General features: G+C 43.9%; 3 protein-coding genes across 3 annotated transcripts in view; 2 read left to right on the forward strand and 1 right to left on the reverse strand.

Annotated features, from left to right (window-relative positions):
- Positions 1-5,237: 5,237 nt before the first annotated feature.
- The window catches only part of LOC121598775 (MOXD1 homolog 2-like), a 128,359-nt gene continuing 108,700 nt past the window's right edge, over positions 5,238-24,896 (forward strand). The window contains exons 1-2 of the mRNA XM_041926054.1: positions 5,238-5,612; positions 7,397-7,884. The gene's annotated coding sequence lies outside the window, so the exon portion shown is untranslated. The remainder of the gene's footprint in view (positions 5,613-7,396; positions 7,885-24,896) is intronic.
- Positions 12,245-13,426, forward strand: LOC121598777. Its single transcript, XM_041926056.1, has 2 exons — positions 12,245-12,434; positions 12,634-13,426. The coding sequence occupies exons 1-2, from the start codon at positions 12,333-12,335 to the stop codon at positions 13,378-13,380; spliced, it is 849 nt and encodes a 282-aa protein (XP_041781990.1). The 5' UTR covers positions 12,245-12,332; the 3' UTR covers positions 13,381-13,426.
- LOC121598776 (trypsin-like) lies at positions 13,430-14,656 on the reverse strand. The gene has a single exon (XM_041926055.1). The coding sequence runs from the start codon at positions 14,541-14,543 to the stop codon at positions 13,506-13,508; it is 1,038 nt and encodes a 345-aa protein (XP_041781989.1). The 5' UTR covers positions 14,544-14,656; the 3' UTR covers positions 13,430-13,505.

Genomic DNA, 24,896 nt, shown 5'->3' on the forward strand with positions numbered 1-24,896 from the left:
ATAAAAAAGCTCTTTTTTGAAAAACATTGCAAAATAATGAAAAAAAACATAAAAACACAAGTACAGATAAAAGTGTCTTGAATTAAGCCATGAATATGCGAAAATACCTAATAAAAATGGTTCAAAGAGAGAAAATTAAACTAGCGAACCTATAAATTGTTCAATGCAAAAAATAAAATCGAAGAAATGATGTGAAAAATCATCAATCAAACTATTCACAGTAAACTTTTTGAATAACTGTTCTACTTTACCATTAAATGTTAATTATAGTGTTAAAAATACCTCTCTCTCTCTCTCTCTCTCTCTCTCTCTCTCTCTCTCTCTCTCTCTCTCTCTCTCTCTCTCTCTCTCTCTCTCTCTCTCTTTCTTAATAAAGTCTCATAATGAAAAGTGATTTTAGGACATTATTTATATTTTTTTAAAGTACAAGCACTTGTTTGCAGTTTTACCGCTAAGACAAAGCACCTTTGTGCTATTAGTTAGAGACCCTAATTAACGGTTAAAAACGTTGAGGACAAACAATAAATGATAAAATTCAAAAGATAATAATTAATGCGTCAATGATATGACTGAGTAACTTCATAAATACTTAAGAATAGTTTCATTTGCTTCGAGTACCCCTCAAACATGTTAAAAAATTAAGCCTTTTCAGGTAAATGTCCACCTTCTCTTACAGTTAATAATAGTGTTCATCATCATCATCATTTTGTTTGTCTGAATTAGTGCGAAAATTCAGCTCTCCAAACAGCCAATTGTCGAGCGAAACCCAAAAAGAAAACGCCTCAACAAACACAGATGCCGAAATATGATAACTTATGCTACGGATCACATTCAAGCTGTTGAGCATTTGTTGCAGAAACTCGAAGGAAGGTAGCCAAGCACCTTCTCAAGTGACCTTCGAATGTCACCCGAAAAAAAAACCCTCAAAGAAGAAGGTAAAGGGGTACAGTGCAGCCGACTTAACCCATTAAAACGAACCAAGAAGCTCGAGATACACACACACACACACACACGCCCGGTTACCGATAAATTATCATTAAAGCAGCTGCCCGAGCCAATGGATCATACAATCGAGGGCGTCCTCCCTGCCAAACGAAGATGCAGCACAAAACTGTCACAACCGTTTTACGTTTCGCTCCATCCGTGGTCGGCCGTGGCGGCAAAGTAAAAAAGGAAACGTGCATTTATTTACGGCAGAAAGCGAGAAAGAGGTGAGCCGTGCACCTTGCCGTGCTGTTCGTTTCAATGTTTCAATGTGGCCAAACGCGCGGGATCAGTGTCGTTCATATTTATATAAAATATTGAAAGATTCTCTTCGATTTTACCATCCTTTACCCTTCGATTCTATTCCGACTTTCCATCTAACCGTCGTCGGCCGACGATTGGAGAGAAAATAACGAGCAAATGATCTTATGATGTATTTTATTGCTTACTTTTCTCGATTCTCGATTCTTGAGCCGGGACCACAAAAAAGCCTTTCCTTCCAGCTCGCTCTCCGGGCAAGCAAAACCCCGAGAGGCGTGTGATGAACCGTCGTCAACCCACGCTGGCTCGCGGTCCGGCCCTATGGCAGCCTCCGGAAAGTTCCTGCACACATCGGGATTATAAGTGACAACCAGCGGGCAGCACAATGCCCTCGCACGGCCCGGCGGGACACTGGCTGGCCCCGGGCTGTACATAATATTGTTGTTTATGGGTGTTGTCGGCTCACTTCACCTTCCGTCAGCTTAGCCCGTGCAGCGGGAAGTCCATCAATGCGCGGATGCTGGAAAAGCAGCAAAGAAAGTAAGACAGAAAACTATCGTCCCCGTTCGTTCGTATCCTTTACAGAGAGTTCAGGAGGTGGAGAAAAAGGATTTCTATTTTATACGAAACAGAAGAACTGTCCCAGCCTACGAGAATTAAAAAAAAAAAGTTCCCATCCATCCCTTCACAGACCCGACTCCTGACTGCCATTCGATATCGAAATTAATAACCGTCGAGAGAAAAGTGCTTACTTTTATATCCGCCTAATAGCACTCGCAAGAAAGAGAGAGAGAGAGAAAAAAGCTTCAAATGCACACAACATTGTGTACAAATTTATGACAATATTTGTTTTACTTTGCTCGTGTGAGAGAGAAAAAAAAACAAGACACAAAACACTAAAGAAGTGGTTCCGCTGATTGTCAAGCGGCAAACTTTCGGCTTTCGGTGGATCGGTGGTGATGGAAGCAAACACTTCCGTCGTTGCAGAATGCTGCAAAGCTGCTGACGGTAAGTGCTGCCGGCGGATGGTGTTAATAAAATGCACTACTTGATGATAAGATTTTAATCGGTGCCGTTGTGGGGTGAGGGGTGATAAAAATTGGACTTTTCTTTCTGGGCCAGAGAGATTGCTGCTTTGTTGGGGGACGGAAGGCGTACAATAATGTGACGTCTTAATAAATGGAATTTAGTTGCTCAGAAGTGTTGATTTTTTGTTGTTGTTCTGGATTCTTTCCCATTTCACTTGGGAGTTTAATCACTTGATTTATAAGAACGTATTTTTGGATTCTTTTCTTACTTACTTTATCAGCATTTACTTTTTTGTGTGTGTTTCTATCTTTCTTTTGTGCAGCATTGTTTGTTTGACATGGTTCTTTACATTGATGGAGATATAAAGCTTAGGTTTTACTTAGCTTTGTTCATCGTTTTGTTTTTATTCAAGAGTATACAAGTACTATTGCTTTTTAAAGTCATTTGAAACTTTTGTTTTTAGTTCAGTTTCCTGTTTTATAGTTGTTGAGAATCATCATCATTAATTGATAAGAAAAAATAGAACAAAAAAAAGATAAATATAGATTTTTTTTAAATAAGAAAATTGATTATGATGATGATGATGGTATAGAATAATTTAATTGATTTAAAAAAAGAAAAAAATAAACATTTGAACATCAATCAAAACAATCAGCATGTATCAATAAAGTATTATAAACCACATACGAATAGTTTAGCCATTTCGAATTTTTTTTTTCACAAAAATAATAAAAATAATGATAAATAATACTAATTATACTCAAAATAATATAATATAAATAAATTTTCAAAATAAGAATCTAAATAGTAATAATAGATAAAATTAATGTAGTTCTTCTTCTATTTGGTGAAACTTTTTACGCGGACATCCTCGGCCAGTAACTGCTTTCAAGATTTATTCAGTACCACGCAGCCGGACGGTCAAGTCCTTGGTACCGGGAGTAGTTCCATTCTAGGCTTGAACTCATGATTTGCTTAATTAAAGTTGTTCGAGTAGACGACTGTACCACAGGACCGCTCCTACTAATAAAAATGTAACTTTCATTAATACAATGCTTACGATTACAATATGGTCTAGCATGTTTATATTTGTTTCGTATCAAATTATTTTGTATTCGAAATGATGTTAAACTTTAATGAACTCAGCGCAAAACTGTTAAGATAAAACAAATTGGTTTTTGGTAAGCATACTTTGAAAAGGCTGGCTTTCTTGTACGTTGCTGTCCGTGGAACAATCGGTCTTTACATACATATAATTGTAGCTTTTTCCATCCCAAACACAATTTTACCATTCTTCCTATTGTGCAATAGACTCTCGGCACATTTCCGTCTTCGTTACAATTGCTGCATTAAATTATATCCCAAAAAGAACTGTTTAAACTTCACAGCCTTTCCTTTGTTTTTTGTCATTCTATTTTAAATAACCAAACAGTTGTTAAAACCAGGTAGCACCGGCAACAATACCAAGCGTAAATCCCAAACATTACAATTCCAAAGACATTCCGCCCGAAATGGATTTGCGGCCAGTTCAATTTCACAGCAATTCTCGGTTTGCTTCCGTGCAATAATTCCTTCACCGGCGGTACCACCGAAGAAGCATAAAAAAAAAGCAAGACTCCCTCGCTCCTGGTCGACAATTGCTCAAACAAAAGACATTCCATCAGCCAGCGTGCCAGCGAAGCAAAGAGCGAGAGAGAGAGAGAGTGTGTGCACCAAAGAGGAAGAAGAAGAAGGGAAAAAACTACAACGGTCCCGGCTCAACTGCAACCGCACTGCAGGTAGCGCGTCATAATTGCACATTTTATGCTCGCTTTCGGCGGACGCTGACGACGGGCAGGGCTCTGGGACGGACGGTTCGTTCATCCGTCGTTTTCCCCTGCTTTTGTGTTGCGCAGGGGAAGTTATGTTGCAGGGTAGCGTCGTTTCCCCTGCGCTCTGTCGGAAGGGTAGCCGACGAAGCCATAAAAGCACACGCCGGTAGGGGAAGATGAACGGATGAACACACACACAGTGGCGGGTTGGGTTCATTCCACTGAAGGGGAAGGCTTGGCACACACACGCTACGAGGTGCATAGGCAGCTGATTGTAGAAAATTATTTTTCGGTAATTTTTAATTATTTTTTGTGCGTGTTTTGTTTTGAGTGATTTTAAGGACAGAATTCTCATAGAGGGAATAGGTTAAGACATTCAACCAATAAGAATTATTTTGCTATTTGAAAAATGTAATCAGTAGAAATAAATATTCTCAAAAATCTAACTGGAACGTCTGTCTTAGTCATGTATTTTTTTTTATTCTAATTTGCATTTTAATTCAATTAAAAACATTTAAAATGTTTTATTACTAAAACATAATAATAGAATTACCATTGTGGCAGCTCAAAAGTAAATCATTAGACAGCACCATTACTCAGGCGAGCCGCGTTTTGCTGTCGCCCGAACAGCCTGGGCACCCTTCATTCCATCTCCAGCAAAGAGAGCGAGAGAAGCCCAAAGGGAGAGAGAGAGAGCCCAAGAGCATAAGAGCGTACAGTTAACTTCGATTACATTGCCTTCACATTGTGCCCGTCTGCGACCCATGCTTCATCATCGAACCCCCTCTCGGGTTGTATCAGCCCACCGAACTTCAGAACACAAACATTGGAAAACCACACTCTCTCGCTCTCTATCACCAGCCCAAACTAATTTCTCTCTCTCTCTCTCGCGCGCGCGCTTATTTCTCTCTAACCGTATGCGCGTCTCACCGTGCGGGAGCTGAAAACGCGTCGTCGTCGTCCTGCCAAACCGACCAAAAAAGGGACCCTTTTTGCAGCCACAAGGGCTGCCGGGCAGACCCGAAGAGGGAAAATTCTACTTGCTTCTCACCGAGACCGTACAAGAGGGGGGGGGGGGGTTGTACGAAGGGAGAGTTTTTCCCGAATCTCCTGCACGCGCCCTGCAACGACGACGACGACGACGACGACTGCCATCCACGACGACGCCGAGAACGAAACACACGCAGAAGGGTGGCGATTTTACACCGAGCGAAAATGTGGAAAATTTAGTAACGTCGTGGCATCGGTGGAAAACAGGTCGTAACAGGAGTGGGTTTTACGTTTTTCCGCCTCGCGCGCGCGTGTGCTGTGTTTTGTCGGCAAAGCAGTTTTCGGCTCCTAGTGGCGTGTTGCGTGCGTGCGTGCGCCCGTGCGTGTGTGCCGCTGCGTGTGCGTGGTGTGTGTTTTCCGTGTGCGGTAGAGTGTGGTAGCGGGAGGCAAACCCCACGCAGGATGATTTCTATCGCGTAAAACGTACAGTGCGTGTGTGTGTGGTTTCTTTTTTATGTGTTTTTCGGGTTTGAAATGGTAATTATTACAAATTTACTCGCTTGGTTTACACTGTGTGGTGTGGAACTTTTACATTGTCCATAGTGAGCAGGAAAACTAGTGAGCGCAAACGTGAGAAAGAACGCAACGACTCGCTCGGTGCAACGCCTTCTTGGATGCATCCATTACAGCATCACCCATCGAACCATCCTGCCATCCTGCCTTCCAGCGGCGACTTTAATTTCGACTTTAATCAAGCGAGCGTGTCTGTGCGTGTGTCTGTTGATGAGCGGGAATAGGGAAAAGGGAGGTTTTGTTTTCCTTCTCTCTCTCTCGCTCGCTCGCTCTTCCACGTTTGGTGCTGCCGTTGCCACCTGCCTGCTGCTTTTCTGTGGCTGCACAAGAAAGCGCTTTTTTCCCTGCTTGAGCTGCTGCTTTTGTACGGCAGCAAGAAAAGACTCCCCAAGAGACGGGCTCTTTCTTCAAGCGCGTAAACAAACGGTTACAGGAAGAAGAAAGAGAAGAAGGAAGAAGAAGAAGAAGAAGAAGAAGAAGAAGAAGAAGAAGAAGAAGAAGAAGTAGAAAAAAGCACAGCAAAAAGCTCCATCAAGGGATTTGTATTTTCTTACTTCTATCCGGGAATTTGTGCGATTTTTCCCTTGCTGCTCGGTTATGGTTTTTGTGCTGCTTTTCCTCAGAAAGCGGCATTTTAAATTACATCTTTTTCCACGGAAAGAAATGGACAGGCCATACATACAGACAGGCAAAAGGGTGAAGAAACGGGCTTGTGGTAAGGGACAAGAAAAAAAAATAACAATAATACACCAAAATGGACGCAAACAATAACGCTAACGCGAGAAGCGCTTTAAAGTAACATTTTCCGCGGAACTCCGTGCTCACCGTGAGGTAGGAAAAATTGGACAGCAAAGCAGCTAGACAACACACACACTGGGAGGGAGAAGGGAAGGAAAATTCTCATAAATTTTCACCATCCCTAGAACAAAATCTCCCTGTTCTTTCCCTGTGTCGTAGAGGGTATGCGGAGTCCTTTTTCTGGTATTGTTTTATTTTTTGCTTGTGATGGCTAACGAAAAAAAAAACAGACACAGGACGAAAAAGGAAATAAACCGATGAATCAGGAAGAGACAACCCTCCCACTACGCGATTTTGCCCACCCTACCCCCAACAGACACAGTTCGACCTATATTCGCAGCACCATTGCAGTTCAGCTAGGGAAAGGAATCGTTCTGGTGTTTTGTAGGCTTACGAACGGTGTCCCTTTATTTTTGCGCCTTTTTGGGCGGAGTTGGGGGGGATGGGGCTAGGTGGGGCTTGAAGAAAAACCGTTTTTCCGGCATAGATCGAACTTTTCCGACAATAACAAAACGGAAAGCTGGGAAATAGAACACACAAAAAAACCTATTTTTTGGGCATTTTTTGTTGTTGTTTCCCTTTAGCTACATTCCATTTTATTCACTTCTGTTTGTTTGTTTTTTTTTTTCATTTAGCAATGTTACTGTTTTACTTCCACTTTGCTCTTTTGTACCTCACTTTGATTTATCGATGATTACGACTGTGTATATTAATTTGGGACCATTTGCGGAAGCCTTTTCAGCTGTATTTGGCTGGTTTGTTTATTTTAATTTCATTTAAAAGTGAAGCTATAAGGAATAACAAGGAAATGTGATGGGAAAAACTCAATTATATGCTATCATTTTGTACTTTTTCAAGCATATTGGTTGTAAGTGCTGTGTTAAAAGTGTTGTTTAATTTACAATTTAATCCTTTTTTATGTCGTGTTTTTCACTTTTTCATTTTTCCAGGTAACCAAAAGTGAATTATTCCTCACAGTGAGTGGAAAATAAAACGTAAATAGTGCATCGAGCAGTGGTACGTGTATACCCACGTGTGAAAACAAGCGTGTGTTTGTGTGTGCTGGTGGCAAGAATGTGTAGTGATTCTTACTAGAAAGCATTAATTGAGCGCAAAGAAAGAGTGTCAAAGAAATAGAGCGCAGAAAGTGTGAATGTTGTGGTCACAAAAAGGAAGTGAGCTGCCATCCCGCAACTATCCTTTCCGACCGAATAAGAAACGACTCGGCAGGGCGGCACAGCTTGTAATACGAGACGACTGTCGTTAAAAGAAAGAGCTGTTTTGACAGTTTCTTTGACAAACGTGTGCGTTTGTGAGTGTGTGTGCGTGTGCGTGTGTGTGTTGGACCACCTCCGCGGTGTATAGCAGCAGGGCGCAGCGCAGCGAAGGAGCCCGCAGGAGCCTCAATCTGAAGGCCGCTTTGATCCGCCGTGTGAAAGTGTGAGTTTTGTGTTTCTTTCTTCCTTATCCACCGACCACATCGTAGACAAAAATCGAACTGAATCGATTCATTACCATCGGTTTTTTTTTGGGGGGGGAGTAAGGCATTATGTTTGACCACCACAAACCGATCAAACACCAGCACGGGGACCGCACAACAACAACAACCAAACTTTCTAATTACTCGAATAAATAAAACGTGGAGTAGTTTTGTTTATTTTTGCCCTCACCCGGTCCGTTCCTGTGTGGTGGTGGCCGGTAGCAAATGCAAACTTTTTTGGACCGGTAGTACGGGTGCGTGTGTGTGTGTTTGTGCCCGGGGAGAGGAGAAATCCACACCAAAGGTAGTCAATTAGTGAAGTAGTTGTTAGGCGCGTTTGCACGCCCCGGCCGCCACGGGCAATGGATGGATTTACCGGGACGGATGAGGATGGGTTTTGTTGTTGCTGGTTGCACAAATTGGACAACCACGGTGAAATGAGGAGGATTGTTTGCTTTTTCGGGCGGTTTACGGGTAAAGGAAAAATATATAAATAAAAAAAACACGCCATAACATAGACGGTGTGCCAGGTAGTTCGCGTGTTTTGTGGTTATGAGGGACATGGGAAGACTTTTTCTAACGCTTGCATTATAGTTTCGGAAGTTGTATTGTTGGGTGTTTTGGTGAGAGTTTGAGAAGTTTTTCGGTTGCTGTTTCGTAGTGCAAGGAAATTCCAGTAGATAGATCCTGCACATTCTGCAACATCGGGATAGAGAAGTTGGTTTGTTTTGGATCATGGTGATGCTTCCTGGTTGAAGAACGCTGTAGACAATCTAGTAGTGTGTGATATAGCTTCTTACCAAATGCAGCTTTTCTCTATTCCAGAAGATGCATTGTTAAGCTTAATGTATTAAGCTCTTGCAATGTAATGTAGCGACTTTTAAGCAATGAAGCTCTTGGAGACGCTTTACAGATAAAATGCTGTAGAGCTGAAAGATTCATAAATACTCCTCTCCAAATTCCAATGATTGACCTTGGAACTGGATGAATGCGTCGTCTAGAAACTGAAAAGCGCTATAGTAGAAAAAACATGTTGAATGATTTGAGAAGATTTGGTTGAAAAATTACCTTTTAAAGATGATATAAAAAACAAGCAGTGTATGCCAAATGTAAATTGATCATAAATGCTCTTCACAACATGTAAATCGTCAATGTACGCAGATACGTCCTTTGTAAGTAGGTAACAATTAACACATTTTGATGCAGGTTATTTGCAATATTTCGTGATTGATTCAAGAGACGTTAAGGGACGTTAAGGCTGATGGTTAGAACAGCTTTAATCCTCTTTCATGGATTACGAATCCCACCGCAGCCGGTAGAGTCTTAACATCTGCTGTAATAAGGGAAGGTCTGCTGTATCTTAAAACCATTGATTTGTTAAGGATATGCTTTACATCCATTTTGAAGCAAAGGTGACATCAAAGGCTTTACATTAGGCTATGATTTTTATCTCTCAGCCATTAATATCCTTAAAGTCCACTTCAGAAAAGCGATGTGATGATACGGAAGTACCGTTGGTTCGCCTAGTTACTAAATGTCATGCGTTCTTCTAGATTGATATCTTTGGAAATTCTGTTACATCATATGACTTTGGATAGCTTATATACCATGGCCATTTTTTGGCCAATATACTGTCTAGGTCAACCTCAACTCAAAATTTCAAATAAAATTTGTTCACCAACAAAATAATGAACACGTTATGCCGTATCTTTAGTGTACAATGTACATCATCAGTATCATACATCAGTACATATCATACATCAGTGACAATTTGACGTATCTCTCAACTTCGGGCAAGAGACAAGTGGATTCATCGTTTAAAATTTGTTGTTAAATTAATCAAACAGTATTACGCACGTTATCTTAATGACTCTTAAGCAAAAGGCTTGCATAACACTCCTCAAACACACAATCTCCATCAGCAACAGACAGAAGAAGAAACAATCTTGGGTCACCTGGGTTCCTACAAACGCAATGTCCTCCGAAACGGTGATAGTTTAACTGGTTAAGCAAATTTTAATTACGAGCATTGACCATAAAAGTAACACTTTTCGTGGTACTGCTCCTCAGCAACTGGAGGAGCTGCTGCAGGGAAGGGCAGGAAGGGCAGTTATTAAATTCCTCCGTGTGGACACACACACACAAGAACCAGGGAGGAAGAACCTGACAGAACAAACCGGTTGTTGCCTCGGATCGACACGGGAGATGCTGCCCGTTTCGTGGTTCGTTTCGTTTTTTGTTTTGTTTTTGAACATGCCGCCATATGAGTGGCCGGTGTCTCACGCAGGCAGGCAGGCAGGCAGGTCTTGAAAGTTGGTCGTCTTTTTCTGCTTCGTTTTGTGTGTGTGTGTGTGTGTGTCTTTGAGAGAAGTTATGCTGTTTTGGAATTTTATTTACGAGAAGGCCTTTTTTATTTCTGTTTATATAGAATCACTGCCACCACCAACACCGCCACCGACACTCTACCTTCTCTCACCCTCTCTATTTATCTTTTGCATTGGAACGCGCCCAGCGAGAACACTTTAACCGGCTGGAACCGAGTGTTATGATGGCATTTATGTTTCGTTTTCTTAGACAGGGGGCAATGTTTCTGTGTTTTACTTCCCTTTGTTTCTTTGTTGGCGTGCTCTTGTTGGTTCACCTTTTGCCACTCTGCTGTCGCTCTACGGTTCGCGCGGCAAGGGCCCGGGGTAAAAGTTTCACTTTCATAAAGCCATAAGCAATCGGGAAAGAAAATGCAGCGCACGGAGGTGTAGAACTGTGCTGTGCATATAGTGGTGGAAAAGTGGAAACTTCCTCCCGCCGTTCATCCTTTCTCTTATTTATCATTTTTAATTACTTCAAGTTTTCCCGGGCCTCTTACCCATCCTTCGGGGGAAAGTTTCCCCGAATGCAAAAACGCTTTTGCTGTTTCAAGAAAGAGAAAGCACGAAAGAGTGAGCTGCAAAGCACTTGGGTAAACGAGGAATGTTTTTACATCTTCTTGACTTGGCTTGACGGGGCAAGTTGCGTCATTTTCAGCTATTTAGCACACTCGGGCCATATCCTACTGCGACGTGGAAAGTGGCAGAGCGGAGGCTGCAGAAAAGTTGGAACTTTGCTGCTTCTTGGGCACAATAAAAATTCCATTCACGGCGTTGGTCCTTTATACCGGCAAAAAAAAAAAAAAGTTCTGTTTGAGACAGCGAGATGCAGGGGTGCGCATAAGGCACACCACTAGTGGTCCGGGTAAGTTTGTAGCGAATGGCCGCAAAAAAACGGAACTAAAAATAAACGAGAATGTAATATTAGTTAGAGTGATCGGGTAAGGAATCTTGTGTCCTTTTGCGTATTGCCCGCAATACTGTCCCGCAGCTGGTGAAGGTTAAAAGCAGGTTGAAAGAATAAAAAGAGCTTAACCTGCCTAGAAACCAAGCCAAGCGACACAGGGCGAGACACGAGAACAGTCTCATCATTCATCTTTCTTCCATCTTTTGCGTTCTTGCTCTTGCGCAAATGGGGCGCAAACTTTTCCTTTCTACCGGGGAACAGTGCAGCTGAATCCCATTTAGTACATCGTATCATCAGCTTCCTGGTATTGCATTTCTTTCTGGACGGTATCACGATGTCCGAAGGTCCGATCGATTGGTTGGATGGAAAGAGTTGTTTCAGGACGAGGTTTCAAGCTCTATTTATCCCTGAGTTCATGCGTTTTTGCATAAAGGTGTACTGGGCTGCGGATAAAAAGCTCTTCCGGAGATCCAGCAGGACATACAGACGGCGTCGAAAAGCGAATAGGATCTTTCAGATGCTTCAGAGGTTCCAGGATAGGAGCTGTGAAGGGAAAAAAAATTATAGAAAAATGTGGTTAAAAATCCATAACCTTTCACCCATGTCGTACCGCTGCGGGACGCAAAAAAGCAAAAGAATGTTGATGCAAACTCCTCTGAAAAGAAGAACAAAAAAATGGTGTTGAAATATGTATGCAACGCTCTTGCATTGATCGCATTTTTCTTTCCATTGTTCACCATCGCAAACGGAGAGATTCTACTACTTTCTGGTTGAGTCATCTCAGACGCTTTGGCCCGTTTTGTTGCTGTTGTTAGTACACCTCCAATAGGTAGTATGCGAAGTCAACGCGATAAGAAATCACCGACGCTCTGGTAAAAAACATTAAAAAAAAACCAAATGTTTATTTCTCGATGTCCAGCCGATTATTAGGCGACATACTGGCAGCCAAATCGCAACACACGATAACACGGAATTTGTGCGATAATTTGAGCTGGACGCACCCGGAAAAAGAGGCAGAAGTGGGAGCGCGGGTGCAAATCTGCTGATAGCGCCCGGCCCACACACAGCCACGAGAAGAGAACAGGAGAGCCAGATGGTCAGTAGTGACCGTTTGCTTGTGAGTGGTAAGTGTCATCATGAGCAATCGGAACCGCACGGGAACGTTAATCACCCTCGGCGCGCTGCTTACTATCGTGAGCGGCCCGGCACTCTGTGAGTCGTTTCAGTTTCCCGAATTTGTAAGTGATATCAGCGAGGGATGTTATCGGAGCGCACTAAGATGGTGATGTACATTTAATTGCCATTAAATTCATACGCTCGTTCTCGATCGGCGTACCTTTGCGACATCGATCTACGTTGATGCAGTTCATGCCTCTCTTATCAGTTTTCTATGTTTCTATCTTCCTGATTTCTTCCTGATTCTTAACTTCGCCCAAGGTTGCGGTCGAAGGTGACGCGCGAGCAGCATGCGGTGGTTGGATTATTAATAAGGTGCTTAGACCACATGTTTTGACGACCGCAGCCTGCGTGCAACGAGGCAGTCGAAGTGTGCGACAACTGCTGGTGCGATATGGCAGTGCGGAAGTAACAGGCCGTACCTCGAGTTTGGCCATCGACAGGATGCTGACCTTTGGGGAAGATGAACGGCTTGTGGTGCTCAGTACGTTCGGTCGGTTGCGAAGAAATCCACCAGTGTCCGCCCCAACCGACCAGCGGCTCAATGGTACTTCGCTGCTTTGCTGGCAGCGCACGACAGATGGTGCGCTGCGGAAAACCTTACTCAAGGTGGCACCGGATCAGAGGCACACATTAAAACATCTTCTCGATACCTTACTCTGTCGAGATTCGGAGACAGGCGAGTTCCACCTGGAGGGTGCGCTTATCATGGAACATCTCATACCAGTCGCTATGTTGACAGTGCGAACTCGCGATGAATCTTCCATCTGTGGCACTTCGGTGGACATATTGGAGCTGTCCGATCTAAGCTCGGCAAGCGGTGACGCACGGTCGATGATTGATGCGCCGTTGGTGGAGCCCGTTCCCGATAATGGTTTCCCACTGGACCAACCGAACTCACCGTTCGGATACATCGTGTACGTTATCTTCGTGGGCTACTGCATACTCTACACACTGATGTTCTTTATCTACGGTTTAATGCGCACGAACCCGAGTACGGATTTGTAGAAAAGGCGGCAGAATAAAAGCGACCGTGGGGTCTTTACACTTGTAAGCCTTTTTTTTCGTATGATTGATTTATTTAACTTCTTCGTTCGGGCGCTTCGTACACCACTGTTATACGTTTATAAAGGCTAGTTGAGGAGGAGGGCTGCTACGATCGCCACCAGCACGGTCGCCAGGGATAGTGTTATGGAGCTGGCAGTGCCACCGCCACCACCACCGCCACCGACAACGCCCGGCATTGGCGTTGGCCCAGCTACCGGCGTATCCGTACGGCCGAACTGCTGCTGAATCCAGTGGTGGTAGTACCGCACCTGCGTGTACACCGTGTACGTGTTGTTCGTGCCGCAGCCGAACCCGAACGAGATGATGCCGGTCAGCCGATCGTTACAGTACAGCCCACCGCCTCGGTTCGGGGCACAGACACCGTGCGTGGCCTGATTCAGCACCGTGCAGGCCATCGAGTCGTGCAGCATGCCCTGGTGCTGGGCGTTGCAGGTAGTGCGCGGTGAGTACTGCACATTCAACACCTGCAGCGGTACGTTCTGGGCAGCCTGCTGCCAGTTCCACCCAAGCACCTGACACACGGTGGAGTCGGGCACGATCCGAAGGTTCAGCTCGGCCGGTGCCATGTTCGGCAGAGCGACCTGCGGAAACACGATGTTGTTCGTGAGCCGCAGCACCGCGATATCATTCTCGAACGTCCACGGGTTGTACTGCGGATGGGGGAAGATCCGATTGACCGCCATAACTGGTGCGTTCTGATCCACGACCAGTACACCGGCGCGCACCGTAACCTGGTTAGCGGCGATGAGATGATTGTTCGCGTCCAGCACGCAACCGGCCGCCGTTAGGATGTGATTTTGGTTCAGGATCGAACCACCGCAGAACGCAGCCGTACCGATCTGTACCGCAACCTGGGCCGGGAAAGCGCCAGCCATCGCCGGCCCACCACCCACCAGGAACGGACTCACGGAATCAGCCTGCGCGAGGAACTTGTCTGCAGCCACGGCCTCCTCTTCCACTGCGAAGGCATTCTCGTGCACTTCGTTCGCAATACGATCCACTGTGCTGACTAGCTCACGTTCAACCAGGACAGGTTCTCCTTGGGCAAGAACCACCAGGAACGCCACCAGAAACACACACACCGCAGGCACTTTTTTACCCATTTTCTTCTTTCTGTTCTGTCTTCAGACGTCCGGTCTGTCGTTCGGTGCGATCGAAACTGTCCACCAGCTTCGGTGAAGCGTTAGATCATAACTAACTGCGCGCAAACCGTAGACACTTATTTGTTCCACTAAGTGTAGCCGGTACACTATCTAAACCTGGACGATTTGGGTGGATTAATGGAAGGATTTGCGGTACGGAAGTACGATAAACTGTGCCCGATAAACAAGTAGAGCTGCACCGAACACGCCGTATCGGTTGACGTCGATTTCGGGAGAATTTTGATAAATCTTGATAACAAGATATTCTCGCTACGGTTTGAGTATGCGTGCTTTTTTCCATATAGTTTCCCCCGAAGTACACCATAAATCATGCTCCGAAAAGCCAAACTTTGCTGCTACACCCGAGGTGCGGTAATTGTGTTGACATAATTCCAAGCAGAAAACTGGGCCATACTGTTTTTTTTCCTGTTGCCGGGACGAAAGTGTGCCGTTGACAGGATGCCAAAAAGCGCTCTGATCGCTTCCAAGTTCCGGGCAAATGGCACGAAACGGCAGCTCAATCGAGAAGGCTCGGAAGAGAGACAGTACCGATATCTTGATAATTAATTTCCTTATTGGTTTGGTAAGGTTTCTCGTAAACAGTGAAATTTGGAGACATCATTTATCCTTGGGTTCTTCCTTCTGCCAATGTGATTGGGTCAGGCCTTAGAAGGTCAACATTTTAGGCTTTGAAACGTTATGGACGTGGCACTGATAGTGCGATGGCGATGCATTGAGGGCATTGCTAATGGTGGATCAAGATATAGATTAAGATTAAAGAGAACCATTAAGATGAATCGAACAGCTTGATACTGAAATTTGCTTTACTAGTTAAATTTGCTATCTTAGAATCATCAGTTACGTTAGTTTTTAGTAAGTGAATATTTGTTGCCTAGTACGCTAGCTAAGAAATCAATTCATTACTGTAAACCTGTGTTTGGTCCTTCGAACCGGATTTTTCTGTTAATATATCTACTTTAAGCGTATTTTACACCTACTTTTTTGAATAGTCATATTTTTCTACTACCAATATTTTAACTTTAATTTATAATACCTCAAATTAAACCATATAATAGTATTAGATGAAAACAAAAACAATATATAAAACATCGAAATAAGACTTTTGGCCTTTGAACCAGATATGCCATGATGCTTTGAAGGCTCTGTTTGATTTATTATTGTAATTGATGAGCAAATATTCCTCAAATACCTAAAATGGTGTTAAAATATCAAAATAAATTTATTAGTAGACCTACAAATGTTCAACTATGTTCGTTCAACACAACGTTTTGATGTTTTGAAACGATTTTTCCGTCGACATATAGCAACAAAGACCCGTTTTCACTTGCTGAATATTTGAAAACTATGTTTAGTACGCATTTTAGTAAAAAGTTCAAATTATTTCATCTATCCCACCTAGAAAAGTAATGCGTAGAACAGAAAGTTATTCCAACTGTAACAAGTATACCCTCAACCACTCAATATGTGCCCCAGTGGACTTAAGTTAATCACTTTGTCTAAATTATTTGCAACTTTTCCGAACCCACGTAAACCCCAACACGCTCACTAGCTCAAATGTACCATTATGGTCCATATATACGTGTGGGTCGTTTTCCACAGAATCTTCTCTCCCCGGTTCTTAACCAGCGGCCGGACCGACCATCCCGAAGCCGCTAACCTTTATTTATGACACGGTGCGGTTAACCGAGACCTCATTTCGTTTCGAAAAACGGTTCCCTCTCCGAGCCCCATTTTCGCAATGGTTTTTGTGTCTAAGTTTAAGAACTTTGCCTGGGTAAAGGGGTCACTGCTCCGTCGTAGCACGCATACCCACCATCGGGGCAGAGAGGTAAAGGCCCGTGTCCCCATGCGGTGTGCAATTGAGCGCACGTACGTGCGCAAAACGTCACAGATGGAAATTGGAAACTATGGCCAGCAGAAGAGGGTTTGGCCGGTGTCTGAAGACGTAATTTTGTAATTTGAAATGACACTTTAATGGAGGTTGCCGGTGGCCGTCGGTACCGTCGGGAATAACAAGTTCAAGTGCGCCTAATAGCACACACCACACAGCCCGATGTCGGTATTATCCCATACCGGGGGCAGGAGAAATATCGAAGAAAAAAGGGTCAACTTAAAGTGCAAAAAACACAAAACATGCTCTACTCGCTTTCTCCTCACTAGCCGACAAAAACGGGAGAAATATTGGGTAAGGATAGTCGGAGGGAAAGTAAACCCGAACGCTACCTGCTAACATAGGCCAGGCCAGCTTGCGTGTCATCTCCCCAGGTGGTGGCGCTTGTATTCTATCCTCCGAATGAAGCAGGCTAGATGCCATTCCACGTACCTTCACACGAATTGGCGGGGATGGATTCCTTCCACAAGCCAGACCGTGCTCAGATGACGGTACGCCTCTAGGAATTCTGACCATCCACCCTCTTTGGCGGACTGCATGCCAGCGAGACACCGATGTTTTGGGGAATTAATACACGGAGCTCAGTATTAGTGTCCCCCGGATCCAGCCTCAGCGTGCCTTATGCCTTAGATAGGTTCGGAACCAACATCCAAGGTTGATTGGATAATAAATTTCAGGCATTTTCCAAAAAACCCTCGCCACACACCAACACACTGCCAGTCCACCTCCGGCGGCAGGTCATTAATGACTCAACACAGTCATAAATTTGAGCATTTCGGGGGAATTTTCTAGCCACCACAGAGGCCCCCCAACTTTGTAGGCTCTCGTTTGGGACTTTCGTTTTAAGCTGTTTTGTACCCTTTTTTCCTTCTGTTCAGCTACATAAGCCAACAGACAACCCCCTTTTCCTGGGGAGCAACTAACAACGACTTTACTATGATTGACAATGATGATGGTTGTGCAAACATGTAACACAGCAAGGGATGCAAAACTGATGCGAAAAAAGCGCAACGGATTCGTCGGAAGAGGGCTGGGATGGTTCCCTCTAGGGAGCATGCCTATAGAAGCGCAGATAGCAAATCCAATCCACGACCGTTGTTCCGGCTTAATTAACGAGAATGCAAAATATTGCTCATCTGATCCCATCTGATATCCACAACGTGTTTTGTTTCTTTCTTACCGTCCATGTCCATGCTGCGCTCAAGCTGTGACAGATTTAGGATGGAACGAAATGCTCCTTCTCCATTCCACCAAAAAAATAGGCGCACCCCGATCGCTTATCGGTTATGATTATGAACGGGAAGTTGGCGTCCAGCCCTGGCGTGTGATGACCCTTTTTGCCACACAAATTACTATGATATGTTTTAATTAAAAGCAAAGCCTGGAACCATCCCATCGATGGGCCGTAGCATGCTGATGATTGGTGTAAATATTGGAATTTATTTCTCTATATTCTCGGTCACAGACAGACAGGCCAGGCAATTCGTTTAGCGCTGGAGAGGAATCATTGAAACCTATAAACCTTACTAAACACGGATAACTGTCCCCTTGGGCGAGGAGGCCGTCTGCTAACCTGCTAAGAGGGATCATCCTTGCCCCTTTCCTTCTCGCTGGGACAAACAAAGGGTGGCACAAATAAATAAACTATTTTAATGCTACGCACGCAGTAGTGGTCTGTCCCCGGCGGATTTTGGTTTGGTGCATGCAACTTACGAAACCAAACAAATGATGAGATTATATATTCAAGCCCTCACGCGTCGGTAGTTATAATACAGACGGGATGTTATAAATTTGGATCATATCTCTCTGCAAACCCGTCTTGCCACGGTTGCATAAATCTCGCACAGTAGCAGCCAATGCTTGGCAGAGTACGAAAGTTTGAAACGCATCATGCCGAAAGCAAAAAGAGCGTTTAATTTGCTTTCTTCATCGCATTCCATCACTTTCGCAGGCATTTCAGCTGCGGCTCCAACCGAGAGATCGATCGATCAAACATTGATCTGGGAATTTGTGAGGACCGCCGAAACTGTGCTGGAACTGCTAACTGCACCGAATAGCAGTAGAAAAGCTGAGCTCAACTGTCATCTCTAGTTGGCCGTCACGACATGACAGGCTGTGCGATTAGATCCTGTTGAAAAACCGTCCATCCCGAAGCGAGATGATACGGACATTTATGAATAATAATGTTCGGGTCACCACCCCGGACCGACCCCGGAGAGCACCTGTGTGTTTGTGTGCTGCGCTGCGTTTTTGTTTATGTTTATGCGTACTCCTGCGCTCCCGCAATCGTTTGGGACGCACTGCGGGAGGACACGTTTTGGGACAAGAGATCGTAATCCATTTTTTGGGACTTTTTTTGGGATGATTTTGGTTAGCCATTGACCGTCCTAAACACAATGTTCGTGGATCTCAAAATATAGAAACGAAAATAAATAAAATTGTCCCAATCGAAGCACACCCGTTGTCTGGGCGCGAGGTACAGTGAAACAGAAACCCAATCGCTGGAAAACCCCCGGTGGAATACTGCACGTTTTGGTGCTAGTCGAATGGTGTCGATCTGCCAAAACTGCAGATGAAGCGTTGCATTTTTCATGCGCATATGCAGGGACCGGCCGCGGTTTCGCTTGGATGTTTTTCCACACCTGTGTTTCCCGGAGCATACCGATCGTACCGTTGCATCCGCAGCTCTATCGGTAATAACTTTAGATAGAAGAGTAAAAGAAGCGAACGTATGTGTGTGTGTGTGTCGGCGTTAGAAAAAAAAGTCGTGCTCCAAACTAATCATCCCGTTGGGAGATGGAAACTGTGGGACTCGATGCTTTTTTACCGCTCACAGCAGCACGGACAAGGTGGCAATATTTCGCTCACTCGACACCGCATCAGCAAAAACCCCCACTGCACAGCAAGTGAACTTTTCAGTTTTAATTGAAATTCATATCTCATATGTTCATTACGCGCGGAGGTTTTCCCCGTTGGCAATTTCATTTCACCTAACTGCGATGCGAACCTGCGCTTGTGAACAGGAGCATTGTGAGCTGCTGGTCGGGAGTTTGTGGTCATCGGTCAGTGGTTTCGTTTTGCTGTGAAACGACAAGAAGGGGACACGAGTGGACTGGTTGGGTAAGGTCACTTCTTCCAATATGTACAACATAATTACGATTCGTCACCTTTTTTAATGCCCTTTTTTGCGGTGATTCGTATGTCGTAGCTGGGAAAGATTCTGAGGACATGGCACGGTAGTTGACAGGTTTTTTTTTTTAATTTTTGCAACTCGTTCTAGTTTTAACGATACTGCGCTCCTTTTTCCAACAGCTAGTAATACAGTGAGGGTAATTGGTATAAGCGCAGTGAATATAAATTGCTGAAAAGGAAACAAATGACTTATACTGCGGCCCTTTCCGTTTGAAGTTTGTAGGCTGAAATTTCAGTCTATCAGCTGTTTGCATTGTATAGCAGTTTTCGAGCAGCTATCTAAGTAGGTATAATATACAGGTGGGCTTATCCCAAGGTGTATGCATTTAGAAAGCTGATTTTTATCACTTCTGCTTCTGAATTAAGATTTTAAGAGTGTTTTGAGTATTCGTCAAGCCTCGAGAAAGCTTGTTTGAATAAAAGTTTTCACCCATCCTGTCAAAAAGTGATATTCAAATTTGGTTATTAAAAATGAGCTATGAGACCACCTGGACTACATACACTTTGATTCTAGAATCCACCACGTGATCTCTTTAATGCACCTTGGGATAAATGTAAACAACACCGTGTTTTCGAGCAGGTACTCGAATCCAATTCTAGCTTTGAGGCTAGAATAATCTAGACTGAAAATTGCAAGCTAGTTTTTTGTGTGGTTTTGTATGGAGTGTTTACATGATTTCAGCCTCCAACTGTCAAACTCCATACAAAAAGTTGACTAGAATCGTGAAGGGCCCCGTTAATAGATTAATTTCCTGAAAATGAGTTTGACTTTATCCATACAAAAAACTAGCCGAAATTAGTTTTAGCTTTGGGATCCTTTATCGAATTGATGTCACGCTTTGTTTACCAGGCTTTCGATCAGTTGAAGAATCAACACAAGAGTTTCCGAGTTTTGCCAGTAAATTTAAAAGCATTACTTGCCAAGGGCTTTTTAGATTTTCGATTAGTTGGAATCAAAATAGTTGCCTTCGAAAGCTAAATATTGCAATCAGAACCACACGATAGTTGATTGAAATCATTCGATAAATGAACTACTGAATTAGTTTTCAAATACGACAGTTGATCAACACTCGTTATCTGAAGTGATTAAAGTCAGATTTCGTTTAATAATTCTCATGAAATTGACACTAATTTTGCAAAGTATTGTAAATTGTTTAACGAACCAAAGAATCTGATACTTTAAAGCTTATTAGCTTTTAAGTAAAAATTAGCTGCATTACACGATTGAGCTGTCATTGCTGGCATCTCTTGCAGTAGATAATTATGAAAAGCTTCAATTAAATAATTAAAAAATAATTAAAATATTTATTCTTCATAAAAACTAACAACTATCGACGGATTGGCATACAAAAATGTGAAAGCAATGAAACAAGTTCAATATTCAAATCGTCTATGCGCTGCTAGAAATATAACCCTCACTGTACAGGAGGCAGTATCTCCACGGGATGTGTACCACATTGTATCATTTTTTTCCAAGCCCTGCATTCTATGCGCCCGACCTAAGCACAAACACACACACAAACATATAACATGCGCGGTGGCGGTTTGCTTTTATGATTACTTTTTTGTAGCTCGCCATGTGACTCGCCATCCACACATACGGTAGCATAAATCAACTGAAATACGATTGCGTTAATGTTTCCTTGCTTTCTCGGGCCGGGCTTTCCCGATACGTCGTCGTGCATTGTCGTGCTTCCCTATTTTTCGGTGGAGCCCCACACACATAGACACACACACATGCACACACGTATGATGGCAATTATTATTTATGGGGTGCCATTTTTTACTTGCCCCGTTATGCCCGGAACGATGCTGCCAAAGGGAAGAAAGAACAAAAAATGAAATACCAAATCGAACGTCACAGGGACACCCGGGCCCCGTGTGTTGGACACCCGAATCGGTCGCGCTTAATGGTGATGAGCTTTCAGCCATTCCCATTCGTCTTCATATAAAACGCGTACTCTCTCTATACGTTTTGTATGAATGGGTGCGCGTTTTTTTTTTTTTTTATAACTCCCTTCCTTTTCCCGGTGTACAATTGCGAGGCATGAAATGAAATTGTCATGAACGCTTCCCGGCACTTTCCAGCCGCGTAAAACGGGGGAATCCAATTTTTGGCCGCGCGAAAATCAAGCGCAACAAACCGGCGGGGACGGAAGGACACGGCTGGTGGGTGATGCGTTTCCGTTGATTAAACTTGTCCATTTCACATTCCCGTAGTTTGTAGAGAGCGGTCGTTTTATGTGCCTGTGGCCTACCCATATCAATACGGTTAAAGATTAATTCCTCTGCCGTGTCACATAGGTTCGCGCGCACGGTTGCAGGTGGCTGCAGCACGTGCCTTTTTGTGTGTGTTACTCTAAAATGAAAACAAATTATTTTAGACTTTTTTTTCCTGAGGAATGGAGTTGCTCTGCTCTGCCGTTCGTCATCGTTCGTCTCGTCAGTGTCATCAATTTCGGAGCTGAGTTCGGCGCGTTGGGGGATAGAGTTATAATTCATCTACCAGCACGTGACACAACCGCTTGCTAACGCTGTCTCTCACGCGGTCCCATTGTTTGACTTAATGTGGCGGGGGTAGATGAGGGTAAAGTGGGGACCTTTCGTACCAGCAACTCTACACAAGGTTTAGAACTGAAAGTATTATTCGTATCAAAAGCGATGATTTGATCAATGACTCGCTGGAGTTTTAAATTCCCTCTCTTTTCGTTGATTAGATAGTAGATTTATCACGAAGTATTTGAGAAGGATTACAAGATGTGCTCTAAACTCATATTAAATTTTTTAAGTTGTGTTAGTGCAAACGTGGTTTCCTCTTTTTGCTAAATCAATATTAAATAAGCTTCCATGCGCATTTATGCTGCATTCTTCATACATTTTTTTAAGATTTAATAAAAACAGCTTCTACATCCAGACCACATTGCTCCTTGCTCCCCTATATATCTGTATCCCGGAGAAAGTCCGTCACCTTCCGATGCTTCGATACGATTCAATGTTTGGCACCATAAATTTTCACCATTCACCCATGCTTTCCCTTGCTTCTTCAACCAGCAGAAAAGGCCATCCCGCTGCAAACGGGGGTGAAACAAAAAACAATAGGAAAATAAATCACAAATAATCAAACAAAAGCAACGAACGAAACAAAAAACATACACACCTGAAAACAAATAAATAGTCAACGACGGTCGGGCAGGTCCTCCACATTACATCGTTTTCCAAACCCCCCTAACCCATAAAGCGTACCATTTCCATATCTTTCCTTACCGATTCCGGCGTGCGTTTTGTCGTTTGGTGCTGTATTTGGTGCCCTTTTCCCTCCACTATTCTGGGCCGTATATCAAAAGCAAAAACATGATTTAATCACCCATTTCCTTCGGGCAGGCCGAAATGGAAAATAATTCTACCATTTCTTCCTCACCAGCAAAGTGTGCTGTGTGCTCCCCTTCGGTTTGCTTTTTGACAAAATTAATCAAAGAACCAACACTACTACCCGCGGAGGGGGGGGGGGGGGCTCCGCTGCCTCTCCCCGCCGGTAGTTGTTGCTGGCTCATTAATATTAACTTCAAAGTCATTGAAATTCAATCTACATTTCTCGTGCATCGCCGGGCTCGAGTGAGCGAAGCAAACGAATCGTGCGGGAGTGCGGGTGTATCTTTTCCGTACACAAAACACGGGCTCATGTTTCATTTGTTTATGCTTGTACAGCTATAGTCTCGCTCCCGCGGCATCATCATCATCGCACCTCGGCTCAAAGGCGCAGCACACACGCACTGCAACGCCCGTCTTTGGTCTAGCCATAATTATTATTTATGTGCATGTATATACAAAACATTTAATGGCGTCTTTCAATTCCGGCAGCGCGCGATTGCACTCGAACGCGAGGCGAGACCACGCCTTTTGATTAGTGGCGGGCCTGAAGCGTTGTGGGAAATTCCAGACCATCGCAAACAGAGAGGACAATCGGCACAGAGGCCGATGAGGTGGGTGCCGAATGACGAATGACGGCGTCAAAGGTTGCGTCTGCAAATCTGAAGTGAAGCATCGAAGCGCAAAAAACACAACCCCAAAACACATTAAAATGTTAATTACTCTCAGTGTGGCCGGTCGCGCACAAATAGATAAAGCATAGACATGCCTAAACAGTGGAAAACGGCAGCAACAACAACAAAAAAGCCCCAAAAGAAGAGAGCCTGCTTCAACCTTTTGACCGCAGTTTTGCTGTTGACTTCATTTACAGCAAACGGGTAAATTAATTGTAACAAAAAACACAAGAAAAAAACCACCACCACCACAATGGGCTCACGAAAGCCAAGAGGACCCCACGGCAAACGGCGCTACAAGATGGATAGATAGCAGACGCGTAAACGTGTGTCTGACCTGCTTGATTTTGTTGTGTAGTGTTGCTTCCCTCGCACCGGATTGGGTCATCCATTTCCGGCTTCGGTGGCTTCAGTGCTTTTGTGTGTGGCCTTTGTTTTAGCACACTCGAGTGCGATGTACCTACGCCCAAAAACCCCCGTTTTTTGGACCCACCGTCAACGTTTACTGCACCGCGCACAACGCGCTGAAATGCGTTTTCGGTGTAAATGATCCGGTGGCACGAAAGAACTGGGTTCGGTTGTTGCTGCTTGTTTGCTTGGGTCTCTCCCTTCTTTCCTTTTTTTTTGGCTTTAGTCACTCGGTGAGCCTAAAAAGGTAGGAAAAAAGTGGAATAAAAAAGCCAAAAACGCGGTCTCACTGGAGGAATAAATTTGCTGTTCCACCGTTGTCGATGGAAACGAAAGTAATGCTTTACTACACCCTCTCCGGAACCAAAAAAAAAAGTAAAGCAAGGCAACCAACATGGAGGAAATTCAACATAAAATGGTTGCTGTTCTAAGTTGTCGTTGCGGGAAGTGGTTCACTCGTTTCCACTCTCTCTCTCTCTCGCTTTATCTCTCTGCCGGTCTGAAATTCAACGTTTGCGTGCTTTGTTTTGGTGCCACATAACAACAGCTGGAAAACACTTGCTCGCAGTGAGGAGGCCGGAATTAAAATGACAACAAACAACCAAAAAAAAAGATACACTCTTGTCTAATTTCAACCACATGATGCTTTACCGCCCCCATTTTGGAAGCGAAACGCTTTCGTGGGTTCGTGTTTTAATAACACAAAAAAAAAATCATCAAAAACATTCCTCACCCAACGGTTCTGGCTAATGTAAATCATAA

This window comes from Anopheles merus, chromosome 3L (assembly GCF_017562075.2).
Source record: "Anopheles merus strain MAF chromosome 3L, AmerM5.1, whole genome shotgun sequence".
In the NCBI taxonomy this organism is placed as follows: Eukaryota; Metazoa; Arthropoda; class Insecta; order Diptera; family Culicidae; genus Anopheles; species Anopheles merus.